The 26,290-nt window shown below is 44.0% G+C and overlaps 1 protein-coding gene and 1 pseudogene across 2 annotated transcripts in view; both read right to left on the bottom strand.

The window, feature by feature from the left end:
• Nucleotides 1–940: 940 nt before the first annotated feature.
• Nucleotides 941–1,731, bottom strand: LOC309563343 (annotated as a pseudogene). The gene has a single exon. The product of its transcript is annotated as an uncharacterized misc_RNA (transcript).
• Nucleotides 1,732–12,400: 10,669 nt separating this feature from the next.
• LOC309563342 (uncharacterized protein) overlaps nt 12,401–26,290 on the bottom strand; it is a gene marked incomplete at its 3' end in the record, with an annotated part of 39,530 nt that continues 25,640 nt past the window's right edge. Inside the window, exons 6-8 of the mRNA XM_082267737.1 lie at nt 17,911–18,090; nt 17,701–17,824; nt 12,401–13,404 (exon numbers count right to left, since the gene is read on the bottom strand). Coding sequence (XP_082123863.1) covers nt 12,401–13,404; nt 17,701–17,824; nt 17,911–18,090 — 1,308 coding nt within the window. The remainder of the gene's footprint in view (nt 13,405–17,700; nt 17,825–17,910; nt 18,091–26,290) is intronic.

Raw genomic sequence — 26,290 nt, 5'->3', positions numbered from 1 at the left:
TACAGAGCAGAGCTCAGGCTTATTTACAGCCAGAGAACAAAAGGGGGTTACAGGGGAGTGGCTTCAAGACCACCAATCACAGACATGTATACATTCAAAAGTGCAATAGAAAAGGGGAGTGAATGTTTATGGAATAAGACGGCCGTGTACAGAGACTCCAACTGCCAAGTGAACAAAGCAACATGGATGCCACATGGATTCTCATGGACTCGGCCATGCTAATTCACAAGCATGCACTCTCATAACCTGTTAAGAGTGAATCCTATATAATATATTTCATATAAACCATATTTGAAAGTGATCATCCTATTGTTCCAGTGAATGGGACTTTATTATATCTGCAAAAGACAATAGAAGCAGTATTTCAATCATATGGATCAAAGATGCCAGCCATTAATCCTGGTAAAGGGCAGATATTATTAAAACAATATGAATTCCACATCACAAACATATCTCCACAGTGAATACCGGGGCCCCGGCTGGCTGATATACATTTGTGCGATGGAGTTCTCCTTGCACTGCCATAGATCCGGACCGGCACCACCGATAGGGATGATCAGGATACAAGTAGCGTGCAGTCTCCATTTAATGGAAGGTTTCCACAATTACAGGTCTTTCCTAAAGGCCAGTTAAAGCAATATTCACTGTGCATAGCGATTACTGGTAAACTGACACTGGGAGACATAATGGCAATTTAACTAAAAATACATCCTAAAGAAACGTCCACATAAATATAAATAAGATTTCCACAACAGCCCCTCCTCTTTGTTATATGCTCCCATGTGTCCCTTGATGAATCTTCTTCTTCCAAATAAACAGAACAGTTCTTCTCACGATAAAAACAATCCATTTCAAAGAGTTAAAAAAGAAAAAAAGATAACGGGTCGAAAGGAAACGACACTTGGGTTCTGCTCTTCCGGAGCTGGAAGGGATGCGTTGATCAGCGATCGGGCTGGGGTCCTTGGCGTCGGATGCAGGGGCAGGATCTCGGGGGGCGTCTTGTCTCAGCGATCAGGATGAGGTCATCTGCTCGGGCTTTGGTGATTCGGTTGACCAGACAACAGGATAATTTCACCACTGTATATAGGATGAATAGAAACAAGAACAACATAAGTATATATACTCCTGTTTCCTTCAACCAAGATCCAATGGGGAACAAAAAATCCCCAAAACCTCCCGAAGACTTAAAAGGATTCCAACCCTCGCTAGCTATAGTTCTGGCTCTGCCTTGCAATGAAGTTACATTATCCATATGGGCCTGGACCTTATCACTGGTGTCTGTTGTCCAGGTAAAACAGTCTTATCCTATGTGTTCACAGAACCCCCCCCCCCCCCGCCTTTAGAAGCTAAAAGAAAATCTAGTGCCATTTTCTCCTGCAATACTAACGTCTTCATTTGTCTCTGCCCTTGAGTAATTTCCCTACAGCTTCAACGGTTTTATTGAACATCTCATCCACAATAGACGAGAAATTATTCAACCGTTTCATCAGCTCGATCCCCCACCCAGTCCAAGCCAGGAACCATGTCCATGCCTGATCGTGAGATGAAAACAGTTCTCTCCGAGTCCTGTCTTGCACCCTTGCCTTCCTTAATAGCAGATCCTCACGATCAGTGGCAATGTATGATGCGGGTACGAGCTTCACTAAAGCACACAAACCTTTTTACATTTGGGGGCACTACCTTATAAGCCGCAGAACAACACGAAAAGTAATAGGGACCTGTCAACACCGTACATTAAGAATCTTCCTGTCGGTCATGGGTATTAAACAGTAACATAATAGACAGAAGGAATGCTCCCTCAGTCTGTACATCACAACAGTCCTTCCAGCAGATATAACCCGGTCTGTTGGTGTCATCAAAAAGACCCAGAGTTTCATTGGTGAGATTGACTGTTATACCTGCCCACAGGTTGTAGAATCTTTAAATCTAGTTCCGGTGCCAAAACTAAAGTTAAAGCACATCTGTGGACTACCTAACTTTCCCGATACTCAAATTGGATTGACCAGCAAAGAACAGGAGCCAGAGCTAACATTAAAACTATAACTGATGTTACCCCCTATGAATGTGTCATTAAATTCTGTGGACAAGTGTCTCCTGGTTGTCTTCATGCCAATACGAATCTGTCATTGCTGGGGTGTAATGGCTAGGTGGGGGTTTGGAGCACACACAGCAATTAGATCTGTTTGCCGCCTTGGACAGCTGAAGATGCATTTTAAAGCGGAGTTCCACCCGAAATTTATACTTACCTCCATCTTCTCGCTCCCGGTCACCTGAAAAACAAATGGATAATCGCAATTTTTTTTTTTTTCACTCACCTTTTAGAGAAAATATACTCACCTTACTTCCTTCTTCCTCCCCTCGGCGGACACGGCGATTCGTCACTTCCTGGCTTTTGCAATGATTCCTGGGAGCTGAACGTCATCGCTCCCAGGAATCATTGCGCCTGCACCGGCCCCGACGTCAGTTCCGGGGCGCGCGCGTCATTCCCTTCTAAACAGCTTCTGGGCATGCCCAGAAGCTGTGGAGGGATGACGCGCGAGACCCGGAAGTGACGTCGGGGCCGGTGCAGTGCATCGTGGGACCGAAGAAGAAGGAAGAGGACGCAAAAGAGGATCGCGCTGGCTTCAAGCTGCCCACACCTGAGATGGCAGCGCTGGACAAGACAATTTCAAGGTAAGTATTTCTCCTGAATGGTAAGTGCAACCCGGGACAGATCAGAGGCTAGCCATTGTGGAATGTGCTAGCCCTGACTGTCCCGGGGGTATTTTTATAAAAAAATGTATAACGAGGGTGGAACTCCGCTTTAAACAATAATTTGGGATGCTGTTCATCATTACTCTTTGCTAAAATACACTAAGCTAAGTATGTAAATAAAAACGATACTCCCCATTATCATTCTTGGATGGAGTTGAGAAGCTTTTTGCAGGGGCTGGTATGGATTCAGATAAGCTTCAAAGAAGTCAGCGTTGTCAGCTAAACCTGGTATGGCTCGGACTACCTCTGCTCCAATCCCGTCCTTTGATGTTTCCTCACAACGACCCAGTCACCTGGTTGAATAGAATGTACACCGGTTATCGTGCCAGGTTCCGGGAGAGACTCCCAAACCCTATGATGGACCTTTTGGAGCTCCATTTGCTGGGACTGTACCTACCCCATCAGCTGAAAATGTAAAAATGACAGCTGCTGAGGAAAGTACAATCCAGTCTCTGGTTGACTCCCAAACAAAACCTTGTAGAGTGATAACCCATGGGGCATTCCTGATGGGGTAAAGAGCAATGGAAAAACATTCGGGCCATGGCTTTTTCTATTAATCCGTTCAACCTTACCGCTACTTTGAGGATGAATTTCTGAAGCGCCTAACACACCTCTGCAAAGATCTGACCGGTGAAGTGTGATCCGCGATCCTACTTGATCGTTCCAGGCAGCCCCCCCTGCGACATACTAGCTCAGACAGGATCTTTTCTGCGGTGGTAGTGGCATTGTAAATGGGCCAAGCCTCTGGCCACCTAGAAAACATATCCAGACAGACCAAGGCATGCTTGTACGTTCCATTCTTTGGCAAAGTGATATACAGTAGTCCATCTGAATGCGCTGAAAGGGATATTCAGTGCCTTCTCAGTACCGTTACTGTTTTCAGCTGCGGTAGTGAAGCCAGGGCCAATTCAATGCTCCTCCACCGGTGCACACATAACCATCTTTGACTGATGCCCAGGGTAATGAGCTGAGTGGGCCATCATTGGAAAAAGTGATCTGGGTAAACACCATTTACCATCAAGACCCCAGATGTCGTCTGGACCCTGTGTAGCCGCCAAGGCTGTCCATCTCCTCTTTCTCTTCATTTCCACTTTGGACTGCAGTTTCCTAAATTCCTCTAGTGGCACGTCAGAGGGGATCTGCCACAGGGCTCAGAGCACCTTCCTTAGCAGCTCTATCTGCCAAGGCATTTCCATTGGCTTCCGTAGTCTTCTCAGTAGTATGAGATTTTACCTAAAGAATGGCTAGCTTGTGTGGCAAGCAGAAGGCAATGAACAGTCTGTCTATTAACCCCGCATTTTTCACCGGCTTCCCCAAACTAGTCAAGAACCCTCTTACCTTCCAGACAGGACCACAAACATGTGGCAACCCAAAAAGCGTATCACAAATCTGTAAAGAAATTGATCCTCTGATCTCTATGTATCTCACAGGCTTTTGTTAGTGCCCACAACTCAGCTTCCTGTGCGGACTTATGGGAACCTAAAGAACCCTCCTCCACAATTTCACCAGTTGTAGTCACCTCATAACCTGTGTGTGGCTTACCATCTGGGGTGTAGTACCTGGAACCAGTGACAAAAAAGATTAGCGTCTGGAATGGGGGTGTCCTTCACTGGACTGACAGCCACTGATTGCCACTCCATCAAAGAAAGGCAATTGTATAGTACAGCCCGGAGCAAAATTTAAAAAAAAATAGGCGCAGGGCTAGCATGACTGGGCCAGCAGTGGAATTGGCCTAGTAAGGGTTAACAAAGTCAGGCAGTTTCTCTTCTATTGGCCAATGTGAGTTTAAGGGAAGGGGCTGTAGAGGGGGGAGTTAGCTTACTGCAGTTTTTCCCGGGCATCAGTTCAGCGTGGGTGAAGGAGTATTCCCGCCCGCCCACCCCTACATTGGAATGTCTGTTTAATGTGCTTGTTTGCTGATTTTATGGTTGGGGGTCTTTGGAGGTGTTTTTGCTAAAACCTGCTGTACTTATCAGCTGAGGGACCCATCTAAGGTATGGAGTCACCTGGGGAATGCCAGTTAATAGATGGGTTAACTGGTAGTTTAAATTGGGAGGTATCTGCTGTGTGTTGAGGTCGTCCCCGAGCCGGTGGTGCGGCTGGGGACAGTTAAGAGTTACACAGATACAAAAATGGTACTTGATATTTGGGGCCTCCAAAGATCGGCAACCTTATGTTATCTTTTATTATACTATTTTGGTTCCTGTTCTAAGGAACGTGTTATATATATTTTTGTTACTGGTTAATAAATGGCCACGTTGGCCAATTTTATTCCAATAACGGTGTCCACGTATTTATTGCAGGAAATTAGGGCTGAAACAACTAATCGACTAAATCGATAATAATCGATAATTACAATCGTTGTCAACAATTGTCATTATCGATTAGTTGCTCCGTCGATTAGTTGTGCTGCATTCTTGACATTCCCCGACTGTCAGCGAGCTCCGTCTGCTCTGTGAAGCTGCAGCGTGCACTCACTGTCTCTCTCTCACAGCACGGCTTCCGTGACCTCCCTCCTCCCCCCTCCCCCCTCCTTTCCTCTCTGCCTTCTTGCTGAGTCAGTGAGGGAGTGAGTCATATCGAGCTTAGGGAGAAGCAGCCAAAACGTGAGTGCCGAGCTTAGTACTAGTTACAGTGTCCATTCCATGCAATGCAGCCCGCCAAAAAACAGAATAAAAGCTTAGCCAGATAAACGAGTTAATATTCCTTATGAAGTGCAATATTATAATAGAAAAATAAGTGATTAAAAACGTCCATATAACACATATAGGTGGTCTTTCTTTGCTCCCTATTTCATATCTATGGCTGACATGGACGTTTTTATTCACTTATTTTTCTATTATAATATTGCACTTTATAAGGAATATTAACTCTTATCTAGATAAGCATTTATTATATTATTTACAGTATAAAGCAGCTTAATTTAAAAAAAAAAAGTTTTGGTATAAGAGCCGGTTCACACTTGTGCGGTTTGCGAGATTGCATGTAATTCGGAGCGCACTGCTCCTAAATTACATGCGATCTCATGTGCGGATGCAAGTTCAGCCATACATGAGGCTTTTTTTGAGCCGCCTCAGAATCGGATCGCACAGTGGTAGGTGGTTCACATTTGTGCGATCTGATTCTGTGCGAACTTGCAAATCGCACTGCAATATGCGTATTGCATATGGCAGTGTGATCTGCAAGTTTGCACAGAATCAGATTGCACAAATGTGAACCACTGTGCGATCCGATTCTGAGGCGGCTCAAAAAAAGCCTCATGTGCAAGTTTGCTGTGGTTGCGCTGCGAATTCAGCCATACAAAGTATATGGCTGAACTCGCATCCGCACATGAGATCGCATGTAATTTAGGAGCAGTGCGCTCCGAATTACATGCGATTTCGCAAACCGCACAAGTGTGAACCGGCACTAACACTCGGTTTGTTCATTATTATTTTAAATAAATGAAAAAAAAGGCATATTGAGTTTTTTTTATGATTTTATCCGATTAATCGATTAATCGATTAATCGGAAAAATAATCGGCAACTAATCGATTATTAAAATAATCGTTAGTTGCAGCCCTACAGGAAATTTATTTAAGGGGTTGGGATTTTGGGATAACGGTTATGGTAAGTGTCATAATTACATCTGGGGTGCCTTAGTTCCTTGTGTCCTACTAAAGTTGGAAATTGGTCAGAGAGAGAGAGAGAGAGAGAGATTAGTAAAGTTTTGAAAATTATAATTTTCCGCACGATCTTCTCTCCCCTTCTCTTCCTCCATAACAGGAAGAAGAGATGCAAGGTTCAAAAATAGTGCATCGTTTAAGGTTACGAGGTCTTTGGAGGTCCTTCAATGCCTGTATTCTCTGAGTGGTTAAATGTTGGGTACCCTGAGAAAGGCAATGACCTTAAAAAAAAAACAAGCTTCTCCTTGCAGAACTGGCCTAGCCTGCAATAGAGAGGTTCAGTAATTCGTAAAGACACTGTCTGGCCCGTGAGACTTAAGCCTCGTACACACGCGTCGAAAATCGGCAGGGAATTTTCGTCCGACGACCGATCTGCCGATTTTCGGCTTGTTAGTATGATGCTTCCGACAACCAACTCCGACTTTTTGGCCGAAAAAAATCTGGTGTGCAGGCTATAAAATTTTTGTCCGCCGTCAAAACACGTCAGATTTTCGTGCAGTCAGTACAGACTTTGACAGGGAAAAATCTAAAGAGCAAGTCTGGGCATGCTCAGAGAAGAAAGAACACAAAGAAAGCAAACCAACACATGACATCACTTCTGAAGTAGAATTTTGTCGGGCGAGAAAATTCGTGTGCAGTCTAGGCACATTCCAACCAACAGAACACAACTCTGGACAAAAGACGGACGATTGGTCGGCCGATAATCGTTGCGTGTGTACTAGGCTTTACTGTGGGCAGGGCCAGATTAACGTAGGGGCTATTGGAGCTGCAGCTCCAGGCCCCTACCTTTATATAGGCCCCAGGTTGGCCATATTCACTGTTACCGCTCTTCTGTCACTTGTAAACACAGAAGTCTGGCTTCTATGCTCGCTTCCCCAGGCAGCTCCCTCAGAACCTCCCCACACAGCACGAAGGCCGGACAAGGAGGGACAGTTGCCGATGCCTGGATGTGTTTATGGGCTTCAGAGACAGCATCCCATGTTGAATTAGGCATGCATGGCTGCACCCTTCCTCCTCTGGGTGCATGCCAAGGCACGGCCCTTAAGGCCCTTCAAAATCCTCAGCACCAAGCCCATGATGCTCTTAATCCGGCCCTGACTGTGGGAGTTGTCTCCCCTGGAAGGGGAACCTTGCCTCTAGGGTCTTGAGATCTTAGAACAGTTTTGGTTGCATCGGTGTCAATGAGGCAAGGGAGGGGATATTTTAATTCCTCTAGGATGTGGGCTGACACCGGTTTACCAACTCCCTATGATAAGTCATAGTCGTTTCTGACCATACCTACCTTTGAAGTTTCCGGATCCTCCGCAATAGATTGCCAGCCGGGTTGGTCGGACAATTATGCCTGATGTGCCCTGACTTTCCACATCCATAGCAGACCTGTTATAACAGGCTGTTGAGAGATAGAGACACTGTGAGGTGGGAGAGTGTTACCAGTATCGAGGTCTGCACTGTGAGCTGAAGAAAACGGAGATTAAAGTGCAGAGACAGTAGAGTCGAGATCAAGCCGTGAATCAGGAGAGACAGTGACAGGTTCAGTGTCAGCGGATATGGCTCATCTCGGTAAAGTTAGCCCAGAAAGAGCTTCCTCCACTTATCTCACCGGATCGCTGGACTTGGCTATCTCATCAGGCCAAGTGTACATAATGCGGTTCTTCCGGACAGAAAACGCCTCATGCACACCTTGCTGATTGACCATAATAGATCTCTGAAGCCACAATTGCACTACCCCTAGCATCTTTGTTGCCTGGAGCCTAGTCCTAAATTCAATAATGAACTCCTCCCATCTCCAGACATCAAAGATACCTTCCAAAGGGATTCACCAACAGGTTCCCTTGGTTATGCCATTCCTTGAGGGGTCTCAGGGCCCGAGCCCCAAACACAGACTTCATGTACTGAAAAAGTTGTTTGGAAAATTTGGGGAGTCCCCCCCCCCCCCCCCCCTGCATGGACGAACCATTTCCCATGTTGATTTGAATCCTTCGCACCTGGTTTAGGAGAAACGCTGCCGGGTACCTACTTTGACAGTGTCTGCTTGCTTCCAGGCTCCGAATATTTTACACGGCCCTCCGCCGGTCAGCTAGAAGACCTCAACCCGGTGGCTTTGTACAGCTCATCAACCCCCACCCGCTAACCAGCTCCAATTATTTTTTAGTATCCCTGTCAGTACAGACTCTTGTAGTGTCCCTGTCAGTGCAGACTCTTGTAGTGTCCCTGTCAGTGCAGACTCTTGTAGCGTCCCTGTCAGTGCAGACTCTTGTTGTATCCATGTCAGTGCAGACTCTTCTAGTATGTCTTTTCTCTGTCAGTGCAGACTCTTGTAGTACCTCTTTTCTCTGTCAGTGCAGACTCTTATAGTGTCTCTGTCAGTGCAAACTCATGTGGTATCACTGTCAGTGCAGATTCTTGTAGTATCTTTGTCAGTGCAGACTCTTGTAGTGTCTCTGTCAGTGAAGACTCTTTTAGTATCCCTGTCAGTACAGACTCTTGTAGTATCTCTGTCAGTGCAGACTCTTGTAGTGTCCCTGTCAGTGCAGACGCTTGTAGTGTCCCTGTCAGTGCAGACTCTTGTAGTATCTCTGTCAGTGCAGACTCTTGTAGTATCTGTCAGTGCAGACTCTTGTAGCGTCCCTGTCAGTGCAGACTCTTGTAGTTAATCTGTCAGTGCAGACTCTTGTAGTGTCTTTGTCAGTGCAGCCTCTTGTAGTTGCCCTGTCAGTGCAGACTTTTGTAGTGTCTCTGTCAGTGCAGACCCCTGTAGTGTCTCTGTCAGTGCAGACTCTTGTAGTATCTCTGTCAGTGCAGACTCATGTAGTGTCCCTGTCCTTGCATAGCGATTACAGGTAAACTGACACTGGGAGACATAATGGCAACACATCCTAAACAAACTTCCACATAAATATTAATAAGATTTCCACAACAACCCCTCCTCTTTGTCATTTGCTCCCATGTGTCCCTTGATGAATCTTCAGTGCAGACTCTTGTAGTATCCCTGTCAGTGCAGACTCTTGTAGTGTCCCTGTCAGTGCAGACTCTTGTAGTGTCCCTGTCAGTGCAGACTCTTGTAGTGTCTCTTTTCTCTGTCAGTGCAGACTCTTGTAGTGTCCCTGTCCCTGCATAGCGATTACAGGTAAACTGACACTGGGAGACATAATAGCAACACATCCTAAACAAACTTCCACATAAATATTAATAAGATTTCCACAACAGGCCCTCCTCTTTGTCATATGCTCCCATGTGTCCCTTGATGAATCTTCAGTGCAGACTCTTGTAGTGTCTCTGTCAGTGTAGACTCTTGTAGTGTCTCTGTCAGTGCAGACTCTTGCAAAATCTCTTTTCTCTGCCAGTGCAGACTCTTGTAGAATCTCTGCCAGTGCAGACTCTTGTAGTATCTCTTTTCTCTGTCAGTGCAGACTCTTGTAGTATCTCTGTCAGTGCAGACTCTTGTAGCTTCTCTGTCAGAGATACTACAAGAGTCTGCACTGACAGGGATCCTACAAGAGTATACACTGACAGAGACACTACAAGAGTCTACACTGACAGAGAAAAGAGATACTACAAGAGTCTGCACTGACAGAGATACTACAAGAGTCTGCACTGACTGAAAGTGCCAATATACACTTTCCCCGATATATCGGAATCTGCCCCGGAGGTTCCCGATATTGCTGATATTTCAGAAAGTTCTTGTACTGGAGTGATGCCTGCAGCTAGAGGCATCACCCCGGTACCGGCGTCCATAGCCGACGGTCGGCTGTCTTGTAATGATAATCAATGCGGCTGAGAAGCCACTCGGCTGTTATTACAAGGAGCGCGAGGAGACGTCCCCCCTCCCACTGTTTGCCCGGGTCTCCTGTCCCACCGGGAGACCCAGGCATCCAGCCTGCACGGCCGCCAAAGACCCGATCAAAGCCGCATTCGGCTCTGATAGGGTCTCCATGCAAGAACCCAGAAGTGATGTCATGAGTGACATCACTTCCAGGTACTGTCTGCCGCCAGATTAAAAAAAAAAATGACAGCATTCAAAAACAGCCAAACTTAGCGTTTTGGATGCTTTTAAGTGCAGTGGAGGGGTTTGGGGTACCTGTCAAATAAAAAGTTGTTTTTTTTTTTGTATGAAAATATCGGCCGATACGGATATGCATTGGCAACGAAAAACCGATATCGGTCCATCACTTATATGTACAGTATATCTCAAATGAGTATCAAAATCAAGCAGTCCTACTGTAAAAATGTAAAGCACATGTAATAAAAATGTATTTAATCACTACAATAAATTTAAAATCTCTGTTTTTACACACAGTTTACAAAATGTTCCTATAGGACTGAAATGTCCTATTTAAATCTCTGTAACATAATGTGTGGTGTTGGAGAAGATCCTTGGACGGACCTATAGGACTGAAATGTCCTATTTAAATCTCTGTAACATAATGTATGGTGTTGGAGAAGACCCTTGGACGGACTTATAGGACTGAAATGTCCTATTTAAATCGTGTTGGAGAAGACCCTTGGACGGCAAGAAGATCAAAACAGTCAATCCTGGATATTCACTGAAAAGGACAGATCCTGATGCTGAAACTCGAATACTTTGGCCACCTAATGCGAAGAGAGGACTCATTGGAAAAGATCTTGATGCTGGGAAAGAGGAGAAGAAGAGAAAGACAGAAAACAGAATGGATAGATCATCAAAAAAATGGCCATGAAGTTAGGCAAGCTCCGGGAGGCAGTGAAGGACAGAAAACAGAATGGATAGATCATCGAAAAAATGACAAAATAAGTTAGGCAAGCTCCGGGAGGCAGTGAAGGACAGAAAACAGAATGGATAGATCATCGAAAAAATGGCCATTAAGTTGGGTAAGCTCCGGGAGGCAGTGAAGGACAGAAAACAGAATGGATAGATCATCGAAAAAATGACAAAATAAGTTAGGCAAGCTCCAGGAGGCAGTGAAGGACAGAAAACAGAATGGATAGATCGAAAAAATGACAAAATAAGTTAGGCAAGCTCCGGGAGGCAGTGAAGGACAGAAAACAGAATGGATAGATCATCAAAAAAATGACAATTAAGTTAGGCAAGCTCTGGGAGGCAGTGAAGGACAGAAAACATTATGGATAGATCATCGAAAAAATGACAATTAAGTTAGGCAAGCCCAGGGAGGCAGTGAAGGACAGAAAACAGAATGGATAGATCATCGAAAAAATGGCCATTAAGTTAGGCAAGCTCTGGGAGGCAGTGAAGGACAGAAAACAGAATGGATAGATCATCGAAAAAATGACCATTAAGTTAGGCAAGCTCCGGGAGGCAGTGAAGGACAGAAAACAGAATGGATAGATCATCGAAAAAATGGCCATTAAGTTAGGCAAGCTCCGGGAGGCAGTGAAGGACAGAAAACAGAATGGATAGATCATCGAAAAAATTACCATGAAGTTAGGCAAGCTCCGGGAGGCAGTGAAGGACAGAAAACAGAATGGATAGATCATCGAAAAAATGGCCATGAAGTTAGGCAAGCTCCGGAAGGCAGTGAAGGACAGAAAACAGAATGGAAAGATCATCGAAAAAATGGCCATTAAGTTAGGCAAGCTCAGGGAGGCAGTGAAGGACAGAAAACAGAATGGACAGATCATCGAAAAAATGGCCATTAAGTTGGGCAAGCTCCGGGAGGCAGTGAAGGACAGAAAACAGAATGGATAGATCATCGAAAAAATGACCATTAAGGTAGGCAAGCTCCGGGAGGCAATGAAGGACAAAAAATAGAATGGATAGATCATCGAAAAAATGGCCATGAAGTTAGGCAAGCTCCAGGAGGCAGTGAAGGACAGAAAACAGAATGGATAGATCATCGAAAAAATGACCATGAAGTTAGGCAAGCTGCGGGAGGCAGTGAAGGACAGAAAAGCCTGGCACGCTATGGTCCATGAGGTCACAAAGAGTCGGTCATCACTAAACGAATGAGCAACAACATAATGTAAACAACCTGGCTTTAAAGAATTTAGGTTCGTTTTTTGCATCTCCTCTCCTTCAGATGTCTTTCTGCAGTTGTATTAGACGTAAAAAGCATCCCGCAAGCAGTACACCCGAACGGCCGAATGTCCGTGTGAGTCCTTTGATGCAATATGAGGTGATATTTTCTGCTGAAACGCTTCCCGCACTCAGAACAAACAAACAGCTTTTCTCCAGTATGAACACGCTCATGTTCCACAAGACGTACCCTGTCCACAAAAAACATCTCGCAATACCGGCATGTTAGCCCTTCTCCCGTGTGATAGCGCTGGTGGGAAACAAGATGGGACTTGTAGGCAAAAGATTTTCCGCATTCTAGACAGACAAATGGTTTTTCTCCAGTGTGAACTCGGTAATGAGCTTTAAGATTTCCTTTGTAGAGGAAGTGCTTTCCACATTCGGTACAGGTGGCCTGGCTTTGTAATTTTTGATGGCTCTTCATGTGGTCCTCCAATTCATGCTTAGTTAGAAAGATTTTTTTGCAGGCCGAGCATCTGTAATATTGCGCCTCTAGGCAGTAGCGCTGCCGGTGAACAGTTAGGGAAGCCTTGCTGGCAAAGGATTTGTGGCACTGAGCGCAGCTGACGCATTTGATTCCCGTGTGATTTCTCTGGTGACTCTCAAGCTGGGCTTTTGTTGGGAAGATTTGGTCACACTCTGTGCAAGAGAATGTTTTTCTAGCCATATGAAGTTGGCGATGCAAGTCCAGTTGTTCCTGGCCAGAAAAACTGACCCCACATTCGAAACAGGGGAAAATTTCTTTTGTATTGCAATGTTCTGCTTTGTTGGAAACTGGAGACTTTGCATTGACCGGGATGGCCTGGACACTTTCTTTGGGACTCGAAAAGTTTTTTTCCCCATTATTTTCTCCATCAACAATGCCTGTCCTGCTCTGGGTGAACTTCATAACAAAATTGTTTTTGTTCTTATTATCTTCTAAATGGTGTGCCGGAAGGGGATATCCATCAGGCTCATAGGCAGGTAGACCTTCATCTAGGGAAAAGAACATGAAATGACATTAGCTCTAAAAGAACTCCATTTGGTAAAGGAATCAGCAGTAAACCTCCACAATATGAGGTTAAGCCCCGTACACACGCACAGATTGTTGGCCAACGTCCGATCTGCCGATTGTTGGCTTGTTAGTATGATGCTTCCAACAACCAACTGCGAATTTTCAGCCGAAAAAAATCTGGTGTGATTGCTATAAAATTTTTGCTGGTCAACAAAGAACGGCCGATTGTTCCACAGTCAGTACAGATTTCGGCAGACAAAAATCAGATGAGCAAGACTGGGCATGCTCAGAGAAGAAAAAACACACAATTTTTTTTTTACCATATGTTTGGTAAAAAAAAAAAAAAAAATCGCAATAAGCGTATCTTGATTGCTTTGTACAAAAGTTATCGCGTGTACTAATTACGGGAAATTTATGTCATCTTTATTTGTTTTTTTGGGTTTTTTTTTTAGTAATGGCGGCGATCTGCGTTTTTTTTTTTTTTTTTTTTTGCGGGACTGCGACATTGCGGCGGACAGATCTGACCCCTAACTGACATTTTTGACACTTTTGGGGGGACCAGTGACATTACTACAGTAATCAGTGCTAAAAATATGCACTGTTACTGTAAAAATGACACTGGCAGTGAAGGGGTTAACTATTTTTGAGAGGGAGGGGTTAAGTATGTCCCTAGGGGCGTGTTTCTAACTGTGATTGGCTGTGGCTTGATGTGTAAGAACAGTGATCAACGGTCCTACATAGTAGAACCGTTTGATCACCATTCTTACACAGGGGAGAATGACAGGCGGCTTTGTTTACATTAGCTGCCTGCCTTTCTCCCACTGTCACGGACGATCGCGAGTGCCCGGCGGACATCGGGTCCGCCGGGCACATGCGCGGGGGGGGGGGGGGGGGGTCCGTGACCGAGCGGGAGCGCTCATCCGGCGGAGCGCGCTCGCTCCCAAGACCCTTACAGGCTATCGACGTAGCCCTACTTCGCTTTGCCTGTGAGGGGCTGACTGCCGACGTAAATAGTCGTGCGGCAGTCGGCAAGTGGTTAATATCTATTCTTGAGTGGTTATGTTTTTTGCTCAGACACTAAAAACCGCAGTAGTACCTCCAATTTATAGGAACAATCCCAATGTTAACTGAAGAGGCAAACTGCTTCATGCAGCATGGGCAAAGCACAGGTTCACTTCAAAGCGGAATTCCACCCAAAAGAAGTTTCGCTTTAAGGACTCCTTATCCCCTTACATGCCACATTTGGCATGTCATTTTTTTGGGGGGGGGGGGGGTTACCTAGTTTTGAAAGGTATCCATCTCCCACTTACGCTCGGCCGCCTAGGGCACTTGAACAGAAGTTCTCCTCTTCCCCTCTGCAATCTTCTGGGACATGTCATAGGTCCCAGAAGATTGCCCGGCCATTGAGGCGGCGCAGCAAGACTCGCGTATTCGCAGTGCACACCCGGCTGTGAAGACGCAAGCTGTCATAACTGGTGCCCACACTTGCGATGCCGGCACCAGGGAGAAGCGAGGGAGAGAACCCGAGGGTTCAGGCTGGCGCATCGCTGGATCCTGGGAGAGGTGAGTGTATGTTTATTAACCGCTTGCCGACCGCCAAGAGTAATATTACCATGGAAGTGCGGCTCCCCTGCGTCCAGTCACATAGTACTACGTGACTGGAGTGCATGTGATTCCGGCGGCGGCGGAGCTGCGCTCCCGCTGTGTTTAGACACAGCGGAGGCGGGCCGCAGGAGGAGAGACAATGTAAACAATGCGGGCGGATCTTCTCACTGACAGGCAGGGACAGATCAGCGATTGCCGCCTTCCTCCCGCGATCGTCCGGGAAATGGTGAGAAGACCCGCCTGCTTATGTAAACAAAGCGGGCGGATCTTCTCACTGACAGGCAGGGACAGATCAGCGATTGCCGCCTTCCTCCCGCGATCGTCCGGGAAATGGTGAGAAGACCCGCCTGCTTACGTAAACAAAGCGGGCGGATCTTCTCACTGACAGGCAGGGACAGATCAGCGATTGCCGCCTTCCTCCCGCGATCGTCCGGGAAACGGTGAGAAGACCCGCCTGCTTATGTAAACAAAAAAAAAGCTAAGCTGAAACTGCAATCTGTCTGTGCGGTGTGAACCCCCCCCCCCCCCCCCCCCACACACACACACAGTAATCATACAGGCATACATTAACCCCTTTGGTCACCCCCAGTGTTAACCGCTTCCCTACCAGTGTCATTATTACAGTAACCGCTCATATTTTTAGCACTGATTACTGTAGTAATGTCCCTGGTCCCCCCAAAAGTGTCAAAAATGTCAGTTAGGGGTCAGATCTGTCCGCCACAATGTCGCAGTCCCGCAAAAAAAAAAAAACGCAGATCGCCGCCATTACTAGTAAAAAACCCCCAAAAAAACAAATAAAGATGACATAAATCTTTCCCGTAATTAGTACACGCGATAACTTTTGTGCAAAGCAATCAAAATACGCTTATTGCGTTTTTTTTTTTTTTTTACGAAAAATATGTAACAGAAAACAAATTGGCCTAAAATGTTAAAAAAAAAAAAAAAAAATATTTTTGGTAATGTCCTATAGCAGAATGTGAAAAAAACAGAATTTTTGTAAAATCTTACTGTAAAATTCCTTTTTCTGAGTCCTCTGACAGTCGCCGCCCACTCATACAGTCTTCACTTATGGACAGTGGTAGCCTCCCTGAGCCCTGGAGATTTCCTGGCTTCAATCGACCTCAAGGATGAGTATTTGCACATCCCCATATTCGAGGGTCATCAGAGGTACCTCCGATTCGCATAAGTGAAGACTGTATGAGTGGGCGGCGACTGTCAGAGGACGCAAGAGAAAAACAAACTTCTGGTTTGCGATTCTGATAAGAGCTTTCTGGTAGAAAGAATGCAAAACTCTCCTAAACTGGTCTAAACTATGTAAAAAAAAAAAAAACGTCCTATATGAGAGTTTTTTTTTCTGCCAAGGTAACTCGTGTATTTTTTAACCACTTGCCGACTGCCGTCAGTATATTTACTGCGGCAGTCAGCCCCTCACAGGCAAAGCGACGTAGGTCTACGTCGCTAGCCTGTGAGGCTCTGGGGAGCGAGCGCGCGCCGCCGAATGCGCGCTCCCGCTCGGTCACGGACCCCCCTGTGATGTACGCCGGGCACTCGCGATCTTTCGTTACACCGGGAGAAAGGCAGGCGGCTAATGTAAACAAAGCCGCCTGTCATTCTCCCCTGTGTAAGAATGGAGATCATAAGGTTCTACTTTGTAGGACCGTTGATCACTGTTCTTACAGCTCAAGCCACAGCCAATCACAGTTAGAAACACGCCCCTAGGGACACACTTAACCCCTCCCTCTCAAAAAAAAGTTAACCCCTTCACTTCCAGTGTCATTTTTACAGTAACAGTGCATATGTATAGCACTGATTACTGTAGTAATGTCACTGGTACCCCCAAAAGTGTCAAAAATGTCAGTCAAGGGTCCGATCTGTCCGCCCCAATGTCGCAGTCCTGCAAAAAAAAAAAAAAAAAAAAATCACAGATCGTCGCCATTACGCGTTTAAAAAAAAAACAACACAAATGACAAAAATCTTTGCCTTTGATAGTAAACGCAATAACTTTTACGCAAACCAATCAAAATACGCCTTTTGCGATTTTTTTTTTTACCAAAAATATGTAGCAGAAAACATATTGGCCGAAAATGTTAAAAAATTTTGATTTTTACATTTTTTTGGGGAATTTCATATAAAAAATGTGGAAAATATTGTTATTTTTGCTAAATTTACGCTCTTTGTTTGTTTATAGCGCATGATCAAAAAATCGCACAGGTGATCAAATACCACCAAAAGAAAGCTCTGTTTTGTGGGAAAAAAAAGGACGTCAAATTCGTTTAGGTACAGCGTCGCACGACCGCGCAATTGTCCGTTAAATTTACGCAGTGCCGAATCGCAAAATACCCCCTGGTCAGGAAGGGGGTAAAATCTTCCGGGGCTTAAGTGGTTAAGCCCAGTGTGCATGGAGCCTTTCTGGAAACAATTTCAGATTTGACCTGTGTTGACAGCTGTTTGTAAAGTCTGGTAGTTTGGAAAGATCATAAAATGGCTTTCAAAATACTTCATTGTTCTGACGTGATGACTTTAGTTAACAAGCCAATGTAAATGTCAACAAGATAAAGGCTCCATTACTTACTAGATTGCTGTAGGTGGTGGGGACCCCTTCTGTTACTGTTAGAGTGGCAGAAAATGCAGAAATGTTTTTCTTTGTAATGAACATTGCTTGTAAAACTTACCCAGAGATATGAAAGGCTGGGAATTCTCCATGACGTCATCCCTGTAGAGGTCCCTGTGTTCTTCTAAATACTCCCACTCCTTCATGGAGAAATGGACAGCGATATCCTGACACCTTATAGGAACCTGACACACACACAATAATAAAGTCACCATCCAGACACATACATTCTGTTACTGAATAATGTCCCATCATTTCTGGCACTACTAACCTCTCCCGTCAGCAGCTCTAGAATCAAATTTGTGACTTCCAGAATCTTGCGGTTTCTTTCTGGTATTGTGGGGAGAGACAGGGAATCAATGACCTCTACTGGGTAGTCTTGACCTCTACTAAGACATCCAGAGCTTTGTTTGTCTGTCATGGTTCTACATGTCTTGACAAGTATATAACTCTAAAGAGAGAGAGAGAGAGAAAAGACAAGAAAAAAATGTGTGGAAAGAAGCAAAAAGTTGTGGGACTTTGAGAGAGGTTTACAGTCATAAATAGATGTTAAATAGTAATATGAAATGTTATAAAAATGAATAATTTATTACATATTTCATTAAGGGTACAGCAATATAAAAATCAATATAAACATTATACAAATCAAAAGCTGAACATGAAGTATATCAATTCATAAAAATATATTTATACATAATAATCAGTCAATGAATAAATAAATCTGTCAATAACTTGTATATATAAACAACATGTAGTCTTCAAATGGTATATCTTCATATCTTATAGGCTCTACGCGTTTCGTGGCTCTATGTCCACTCATCAGGAGCTAATTTGAGACTTTAAGTCTGTAAATGTAAATTAATATTCAGATGTAAAATAAAAATAAAATGTTTTATCAATACAATATATAAACTTTAAATAAATCATCTAAAAACAAAATTCTGTCATCAACCATATCACCCAGCGGGACAGCACACTTTCTCAAAACTTTTCACAGAAAACTGCCTGCTCAGGAGACATGGACATAAGTTATAAATAAGCCTTTCTTAACCTTTCCTACACTGAGAAACCATCGAAACAAACTTGCCAGTCTCAGGGAACCCCTGCTAAAAATGACTATATCTACATAGTTAGTGAGGTTGAAAAAAGACATCAGTCCATCCAGTTCAACCTATGATGTGTGTGTGTGTTTGCTGTTAACCGTACATTGTATACCCCTGTATGTTGTGGTCTTTAAGGTGCCCATCGAAGAGCTTTTTGAAACTATCGATGCTCCCTGCCGATACCACTGCTTGTGGAAGAGAATTCCACATCCTTACCGCTCGGACAGTAAAGAACCCCCTACGTATTTTAAGGTTAAACCATTTTTCCTCTAGTTTTAGTGAGTGGCCACGTGTCTTATTGTATTCCCTTTCTCTGAATAGTTTGTTCCTTATGCTAAGGTCATCACCAGTACAGTATTTGTACATGGATATCATATCCCCCCTCAATCGTCTCTTCTCCAGAGAGAATAAGTTCAGTGCTTGTAGTCTTTCCTCATAGCCGATGTCCTCCATTCTCCTAATTATTTTTGTTGCCCTTCTCTGGACTTTCTCCAGTTCCAGCACATCCTTCCTGAGGACCGGTGCCCAGAACTGGACAGCATACTCCAGATGTGGCCGGACCAGGGTCTTGTAGAGTGGGAGAATAATCTCTTTATTTCTGGAGTGAATCCCCTTTTTTATACATCCCAGTATTCTGCTGGCTTTGCTTGCAGCGGCTTGGCATTGCATGCCACTGCCAAGCCTGTTGTCTACCAGTACCCCCAGGTCCTTTTCCATCTTAGACTCACCCAGAGGTTTCCCCCCTAGTGAGTAGCTTGCTTTCGTGTTTCTGATGCCCAAGTGCATTACTTTACATTTTTCAACATTAAACCTCATCTGCCATGTAGTTGCCCACCCCATTATTGTGTTCAGATCTGCTTGTAAGGTTTCCACATCCTGCATAGAAGATATTGGCATGCTAATTTAGTATCATCTGCAAATACCAAGAGTGTGCTAGATATCCCCTCCTACAGATCATTTATGAATACATTAAACAGGATTGGTCCCAGGACAGAACCTTGGGGGACCCCACTTTCCACACCCGCCCAATCTGAGTACTCCCCATTTATTACCATCCTCTGAACTCTCCCCTAGAGCCAGTTCTCTATCCAGGTACTCACCCTATGGTCCATACCTACATTCCTTAGTTTGTACAGTAAGCGTTTGTGGGGAACGGTGTCAAAGGCCTTTGCAAAGTCCAGATACACCACATCCACAGGCTTTCCTTTATCTAGGTGGCAGCTCACTTCATCATAGAAGGTTAATAGATTGGTTTGGCAAGAATAATATTTCATGAATCCATGCTGATTACTACTAATTATACCGTTTTCATTACTAAAGTCTTGTAAGTGGTCCCTTAACATCCCCTCCAAAATCTTGCAGACTACTGATGTTAGGCTGACCGGCCTATAGTTACCCGGGATACATCTCGGCCCTTTTTCAGTTATTGGTACCACGTTGGCTTTTTTCCAATCAGCTGGCACCATATCCGTCTGTAGACTAACCGTAAAGATCAAGAATAATGGTCTGGCTATCACCTGGCTAAGTTCTTTAAGAACCCTCGGGTGTAAGCCATCTGGTCCCGGTGACCAGATGGCTTGCACTACAACTCATGATACATTAGTGTGAAGGTCAGTGGGAAAAATGATCCTTACACTTGTGGTCATTGGAAAGAATTTCCCTCTTACAGATAGCTAAAAAGATCAATGGTGTCAGTGGGAGCTTATGTGAGAGGCAGAAGTTGCTCATTGATCAAGGAACCCCTGGCAACCTCTGGAGCAACCCTAGAGTTCCAAGGAACCCTGGTTGAAAAACCCTGGTCTAGACACTATGAGTGAGAGAGAGTGCTGTAGCCACTAATGAAAATTGCAGTGCTTGTTCTGTTGAAATACAAATTTACTGTCCAGATCACCAGATAATATAGTAAAAGAAAGCAAGCCTAAAAATAAAACTAATGCAGCCATCACATCTAAGAATTGGGAAGTTGCAACATAATAAATGTTTGCTATTGGTTTTAATACCGCTTTAAAAACATTCACAACCTTTCAAAGAGTGTTAAAAAAAAGGTCATCATTGGAAGCACCCTTCCCTGTCAGTTTGTCTTATCTAAAACCTTTATTGCAAAAAGAAAAAAAAACTGTGGCTGTTATGGCTTGTCTAACTGTAGTGTGAGCTGGAGTTTGGCTTCAAATTGATTAGCAGATCTAAATCTGCTAGTTCAAACACTTTCCTCCCCTCAAACTGACAACGATGCGGTCTGTTGTGCCCCCTGTGCTCCTCCACCCAGAGTGGGGGCACTCTTAACCACTTCTGGACCGGAAGGATTTGCCCCCTTAATTACCAGGCCATTTTTTGCGATTCGGCACTGCGTTAAGGCTCTTTCACACGGACGTTCCGTATGTCCGTAAATCACCCCATCCGTTTGCGGGTGATATACGGACATAATGCATGTCTATGGGATTGCAGATGTCAGCGGATGACCATCCACTGACATCCGATTTGTGTCCTTTCAGTTCTGTTCCGTTTTTTGGAACGGAACAGAACCCTATTTTTCCTCCGTTAAAAAAACGGAACGGAAGCAAAATCGGATGTCAGCGGTGTCACCCGCTGACATCCACAATCCCCATAGCCATTCATTATGTCCGTATATCATCCGCAAACGGATGGGATGATATGCGGACATACGGAGCGGATGACACAAGTGTCATCCGTGTCCGTGAAATAAAAAAAATAAAAAAAGTGCCGCAGCGGAGATAAAAAACTGAGCGGCCGTGTGAAAGAGCCCTTACTTTAATGGACCTAAAAATTGATGTACTTTTTTTTTTCACCTCTGCAAATTTTATTTTTTGCGCTATAACCAAAAATAGAGCGACAATTCTGAAAAAAATAAAAAAATAAATATATATATATATATATATATATATATATATATATATATATTTTTTTTTTTTCACATTCTGCTATATAACATTCCCAAAAAAAAAAAAAAATAAAAAAAAAAAAATGTTTAACATTTTAGGTCAATTCGTTTTCTGCTACATATTTTTGGTTAAAAAAAATAAATAAATAAAAAAAAATCGCAATAAGGTGTCCTTTTATGAAATGGAGATGAGCAGTGATACTGCTGATCACAGCTCTTTTCCGATCTTTATTGGTTTATGAAACAGAAATGATCGCAGGAGAACATGTTCTCCGCTGATCATCTCTTCACACGGGAATCTGTCATTGCCTGACACAGAAACAGCCAGGCTATGAAGCTGCGATCTCCGCACTTCACTGGCGATCTGGGCCAGAATTCACACTCCCAGGTTCACCAGCCTGGAGCTTGTGAAGCGGGGAGTGAAGACAGAATCGGGGGAGAACTGAGGGGGAAAAAGGAAGATTATCGACTTCCTTCTTCCTCGTTCAGACCCCCCAACACAGTAATCATGTCCTCCTGCCATATTTATGTATATATATACACATGTATATATATATATATATATATATATATATATATATATATATATATATATATATATATATATATATAATGTATGCATGTGTGTATTCAATATATATATATATATGTAAGGGGACTATTATTTATTAACATTAGTGGGGATCGTGTACTCAGCAGTGATAATCACTGCTTGTTAACCACTTAAGCCCCGGAAGATTTTACCCCCATTCCGACCAGGGGGTATTTTGCGATTCGGCACTGCGTGACTTTAACGGACAATTGCGCGGTCGTGCGACGCTGTACCTAAACGAATTTGGCATCCTTTTTTTCCCACAAACAGAGCTTTCTTTTGGTGGTATTTGATCACCTGTGCGATTTTTTGATCACGCGCTATAAACAAAAAAATAGCGTCAATTTTGCAAAAATAGCAATATTTTTCACATTTTTTTATATGAAATTCCCCCCAAAAAAAATGTAAAAATCAAAATTTTTTAAAATTTTCGGCCAATTTGTTTTATGCTACATATGTTTGGTAAAAAAAAAAAATCCCAAAAAGCGTATTTTGATTGGTTTGCGCAAAAGTTATCGCGTTTACTAACAAAGGGAAAGATTTTTGTCATTTTTGTGTTTTTTTTTTTTTAACGCGTAATGGCGGCGATCTGCGATTTTCTTTGCGGTACTGCGACATTGCTGCGGACAGATCGGACCCTTGACTGACATTTTTGACACTTTTGGGGTTACCAGTGACATTTCTACAGTAATCAGTGCTATATATATGCACTGTTACTGTAAAAATACACTGGTAGTGAAGGGGTTAACTTTATTTGGGAGGGAGGGGCTGTGTGTGTCCCTAGGGGCGTGCTTTCTACTGTGATTGGCTGTGGCTTGAGCTGTAAGGACACTGATCAATGGATCTACATAGTAGATCCGTGTGATCAGTGTCTTTACAGCGAGGAGAATGACAGGTCGCTTGTTTACACAAGCTGCCTGACATTCTCCCTCTCCCCCGCCGATCGCAGAGTGGCCGGCGGACATCGGGTCCGCTGGTCACACGCGCGGGGGGGGGGGGGGGGGTCCGTGACCACGCGGGAGCGCGCCTTCTGGCGGCGCACGCTCGCTCCCTAGACCCTCACAAGCAAGCAACGTAGCCCTACGTTAGTTTGCCTGTGAGGAGCTGACCGCCGACGTAGATATTCGTGCGGCGGTCGGCAAGTGGTTAAAGCGCGCCAGGGATTTTCATACTACTGTAATCTCGCTTTGTCTCACGAGATTACAGGCGCCCCCTTCACTTGTATAGAGATCTTAGCCATTCGCCGAGGAAACACTTCTCCTCTGATCGCCCTGGGAGAACTGAAATTCTCCGCTTCATAAAAAGGGTGCCAGATGTGATCATTTTCCCCGGAGAACGGCAGAGAAGCTAACAGAGAAAAAAATTCACCCGTTCATAAAAGTACACCAAAGCGTATTTTGATTGCTTTGTGCAAAAGGTATCGCGTCTACTAACTACGGGAAAGATTTATGTAATCTTTATTGTTTTGTTTTTTTACTAGTAATGACGGCAATCTGCGATTTTTAGCAGGACTGCGACATTGCGGAGGACAGATTGGACCCCTGACATTTATGACACATTTGGGGGGACCAGTGACATTACTACAGTAATCAGTGCTAAAAAATATGCATTGTTACTGTAATAATGACACTGGCAGGGAAGGGGTTAAATCTGTGGGTGATCAAGGGGTTAAATGTGTACCTAGGGGAGGGATTCTAACTGTATAGGGACGGGGCTTTTGAAATGATCACAGAGACCTGTGATCCTATATAGAAGGATCACAGACGCTCTGTGATCATTCCAGAGAGAAGAACGGTCAGATGTATTTACAACGCTCTCTCAGCGGGGAGTGATCACGGGTGCCCGGCGGCAATCGAAGCCCCTGGCTGCAGGCGCGCAACCGATGTTGGTTCGTGCAGGAGGGCCTGCCTGCAGCGGTAAAACTGCGACGGGTGGTCGTTAAGCGGTTATAAGACCCAATAAATGATTTGTTTGAGTTTAGTCTTTTAATTAGGAATGTGGTGCTTAGACCTCTCTCAGCCCTGCGTACCTATTAAATCCTGAAGAAAACAAAAAGAAAGAAAAAATAAATAGTTTTATAAATTAAAAATATCAGATTAAAAACTTGACCTTTTAAATATGCAAAGTTATTATAGTTTCCCTTCAGTGTTGGGACTCATATTACTTTTTAATATCTTTATAAATGATATAGTGTCTGGGAATAAAAGTACCATTTCAGTCTTTGCAGATGACACCAAGTTTTGCAGTGGAATAACTTCTTTACAGGATGTCTCCAACTTACAAGCCGACCTCAATGCACTGTTTCATTGGGCAACTATGTGGCAAATGAGGTTTAATGTTGATAAATGTAAAGTTATGCACTTGGGATCTAAGAATATGCATGCATCATTCATACTAGGGGGGGTAGAACTGGGGGAATCCATAGTGGAGAAGGATCTGGGTGGTCAGGTAGATCATAAGCTTAATAATAGCATGCAATGCCAAGCTGCGGTTTCTAAAGCAAGTAAAGTCCTTTCTTGTATTGAGAGGTATGGACTCCAGAGAGAGATATCATTTTGCCCCTGTACAAATCATTAGTAAGACCTCATCTGGAATATGCAGTTCAGTTTTGGGCACCAGTTCTTAAAAAGGATATCGGGGAACTGGAGAAAGTGCATAGAAGGGCAACCAAACTGATAAGAGGCAAGGAGGAGCTCAGCTATGAGGAAAGATTAGAGGAACTGAATTTATTCTCTCTTGAGAAGAGGTTTCTCAAGAAACTTTCAGGGTATTACAGGGTCCTTCAGACTCATTTCTGGAGGAAAAGAGATTTAACCTCCACATACAAAAAGGCTTCTTCACTGTAAGAGCTGTGAAAATGTGGAATAGACTCCCTCAAGAGGTGGTTCTGCCCAGCTCAGTAGATTGAATATAAAAAGAGCTGGATATATTCCTAAATGCACAAAATATAGGTAAATAATGCCAGGGGAATAATACAGGGAATCTATGATTGCCTCCTGGGGGATCAGGAATTAATCTATTTTCTCCCCAGCTGGAGAAAATTGCGTCATGCTTTATTGGGGTTTTTGTACCTTCCTCTGGATCAACTCTGGGTATAGGATTGTGTATATGGAGGTTTTCTATTTGATTTTTTTTCTATCGGTTGAACTACAGTAGATGAATGTGTTTGTGTCTCTTTTAACCGGTTGCCGACCGCCGCAAGTACATATACTGCGGCGGTCAGCCCCGGGCAGGCAAAGTGACGTATGGGTACGTCACTTGCTTGTGAGCCAATAGCGAGCGAGCGCGCGCCCGTGGAGACGCGCGCCCGCCCCGGCTCGTTCCCTAGGAAGTCCGTGCGTGTGACCGGTGGACCCGATGTCTGCCGGTCACTCGGCGATTGTCGGTGGAGAGGGAGAAAGGCAGGCGGCTAATGTAAACAAGCCGCCTGTCATTCTCCCCTGTGTAGGAATAGTGCTCATATGGTTCTACTATGTAGGACCGTTGATCACTGTTCCTACACCAGTAGCCATGTCCAATCACAGTTAGAAGCACGCCCCTAGGGACACACTTAACCCCTCCTTCACCAATAAAGTTAACCCCTTCCCTGCCAGTGTCATTTTGCAGTAAAAGTGCATATATATAGCACTGATTACTGTAGTAATGTCACTGGGAACCCCAAAAGTGTCAAAAATGTCAGTCAAGGGTCCGATCTGTCCGCCGCAATGTTGCAGTCCCGCAAAAAAAAACGCAGATCGCTGCCATTACGCATTAAAAAAAAACCGCCAAAAATGACAAATCTTGCCCTTAGTTAGTAAACGCAATATCTTTTGCGCAAACCAATCAAAATACGCTTTTTGCGATTTTTTTTTTTTTTTTTTTTACCAAACATATGTAGCATAAAACAAATTGGCCTAAAATGTTAAATTTTGATTTTTACATTTTTTTTTTTTTTGGAAATTTCATATAAAAAAAATGTGAAAAATATTGTTATTTTTGCAAAATTTACGCTCTTTTTTTGTTTATAGCGCAAAAAGTAAAAATCGCACAGGTGATCAAATACCACCAAAAGAAAGCT

The sequence above is a fragment of the Pelophylax lessonae genome (assembly GCF_965119305.1).
Source record: "Pelophylax lessonae genome assembly, chromosome: 9".
Classification (NCBI taxonomy): Eukaryota; Metazoa; Chordata; class Amphibia; order Anura; family Ranidae; genus Pelophylax; species Pelophylax lessonae.
This window is presented reverse-complemented; position numbering and strand designations above follow the sequence as displayed.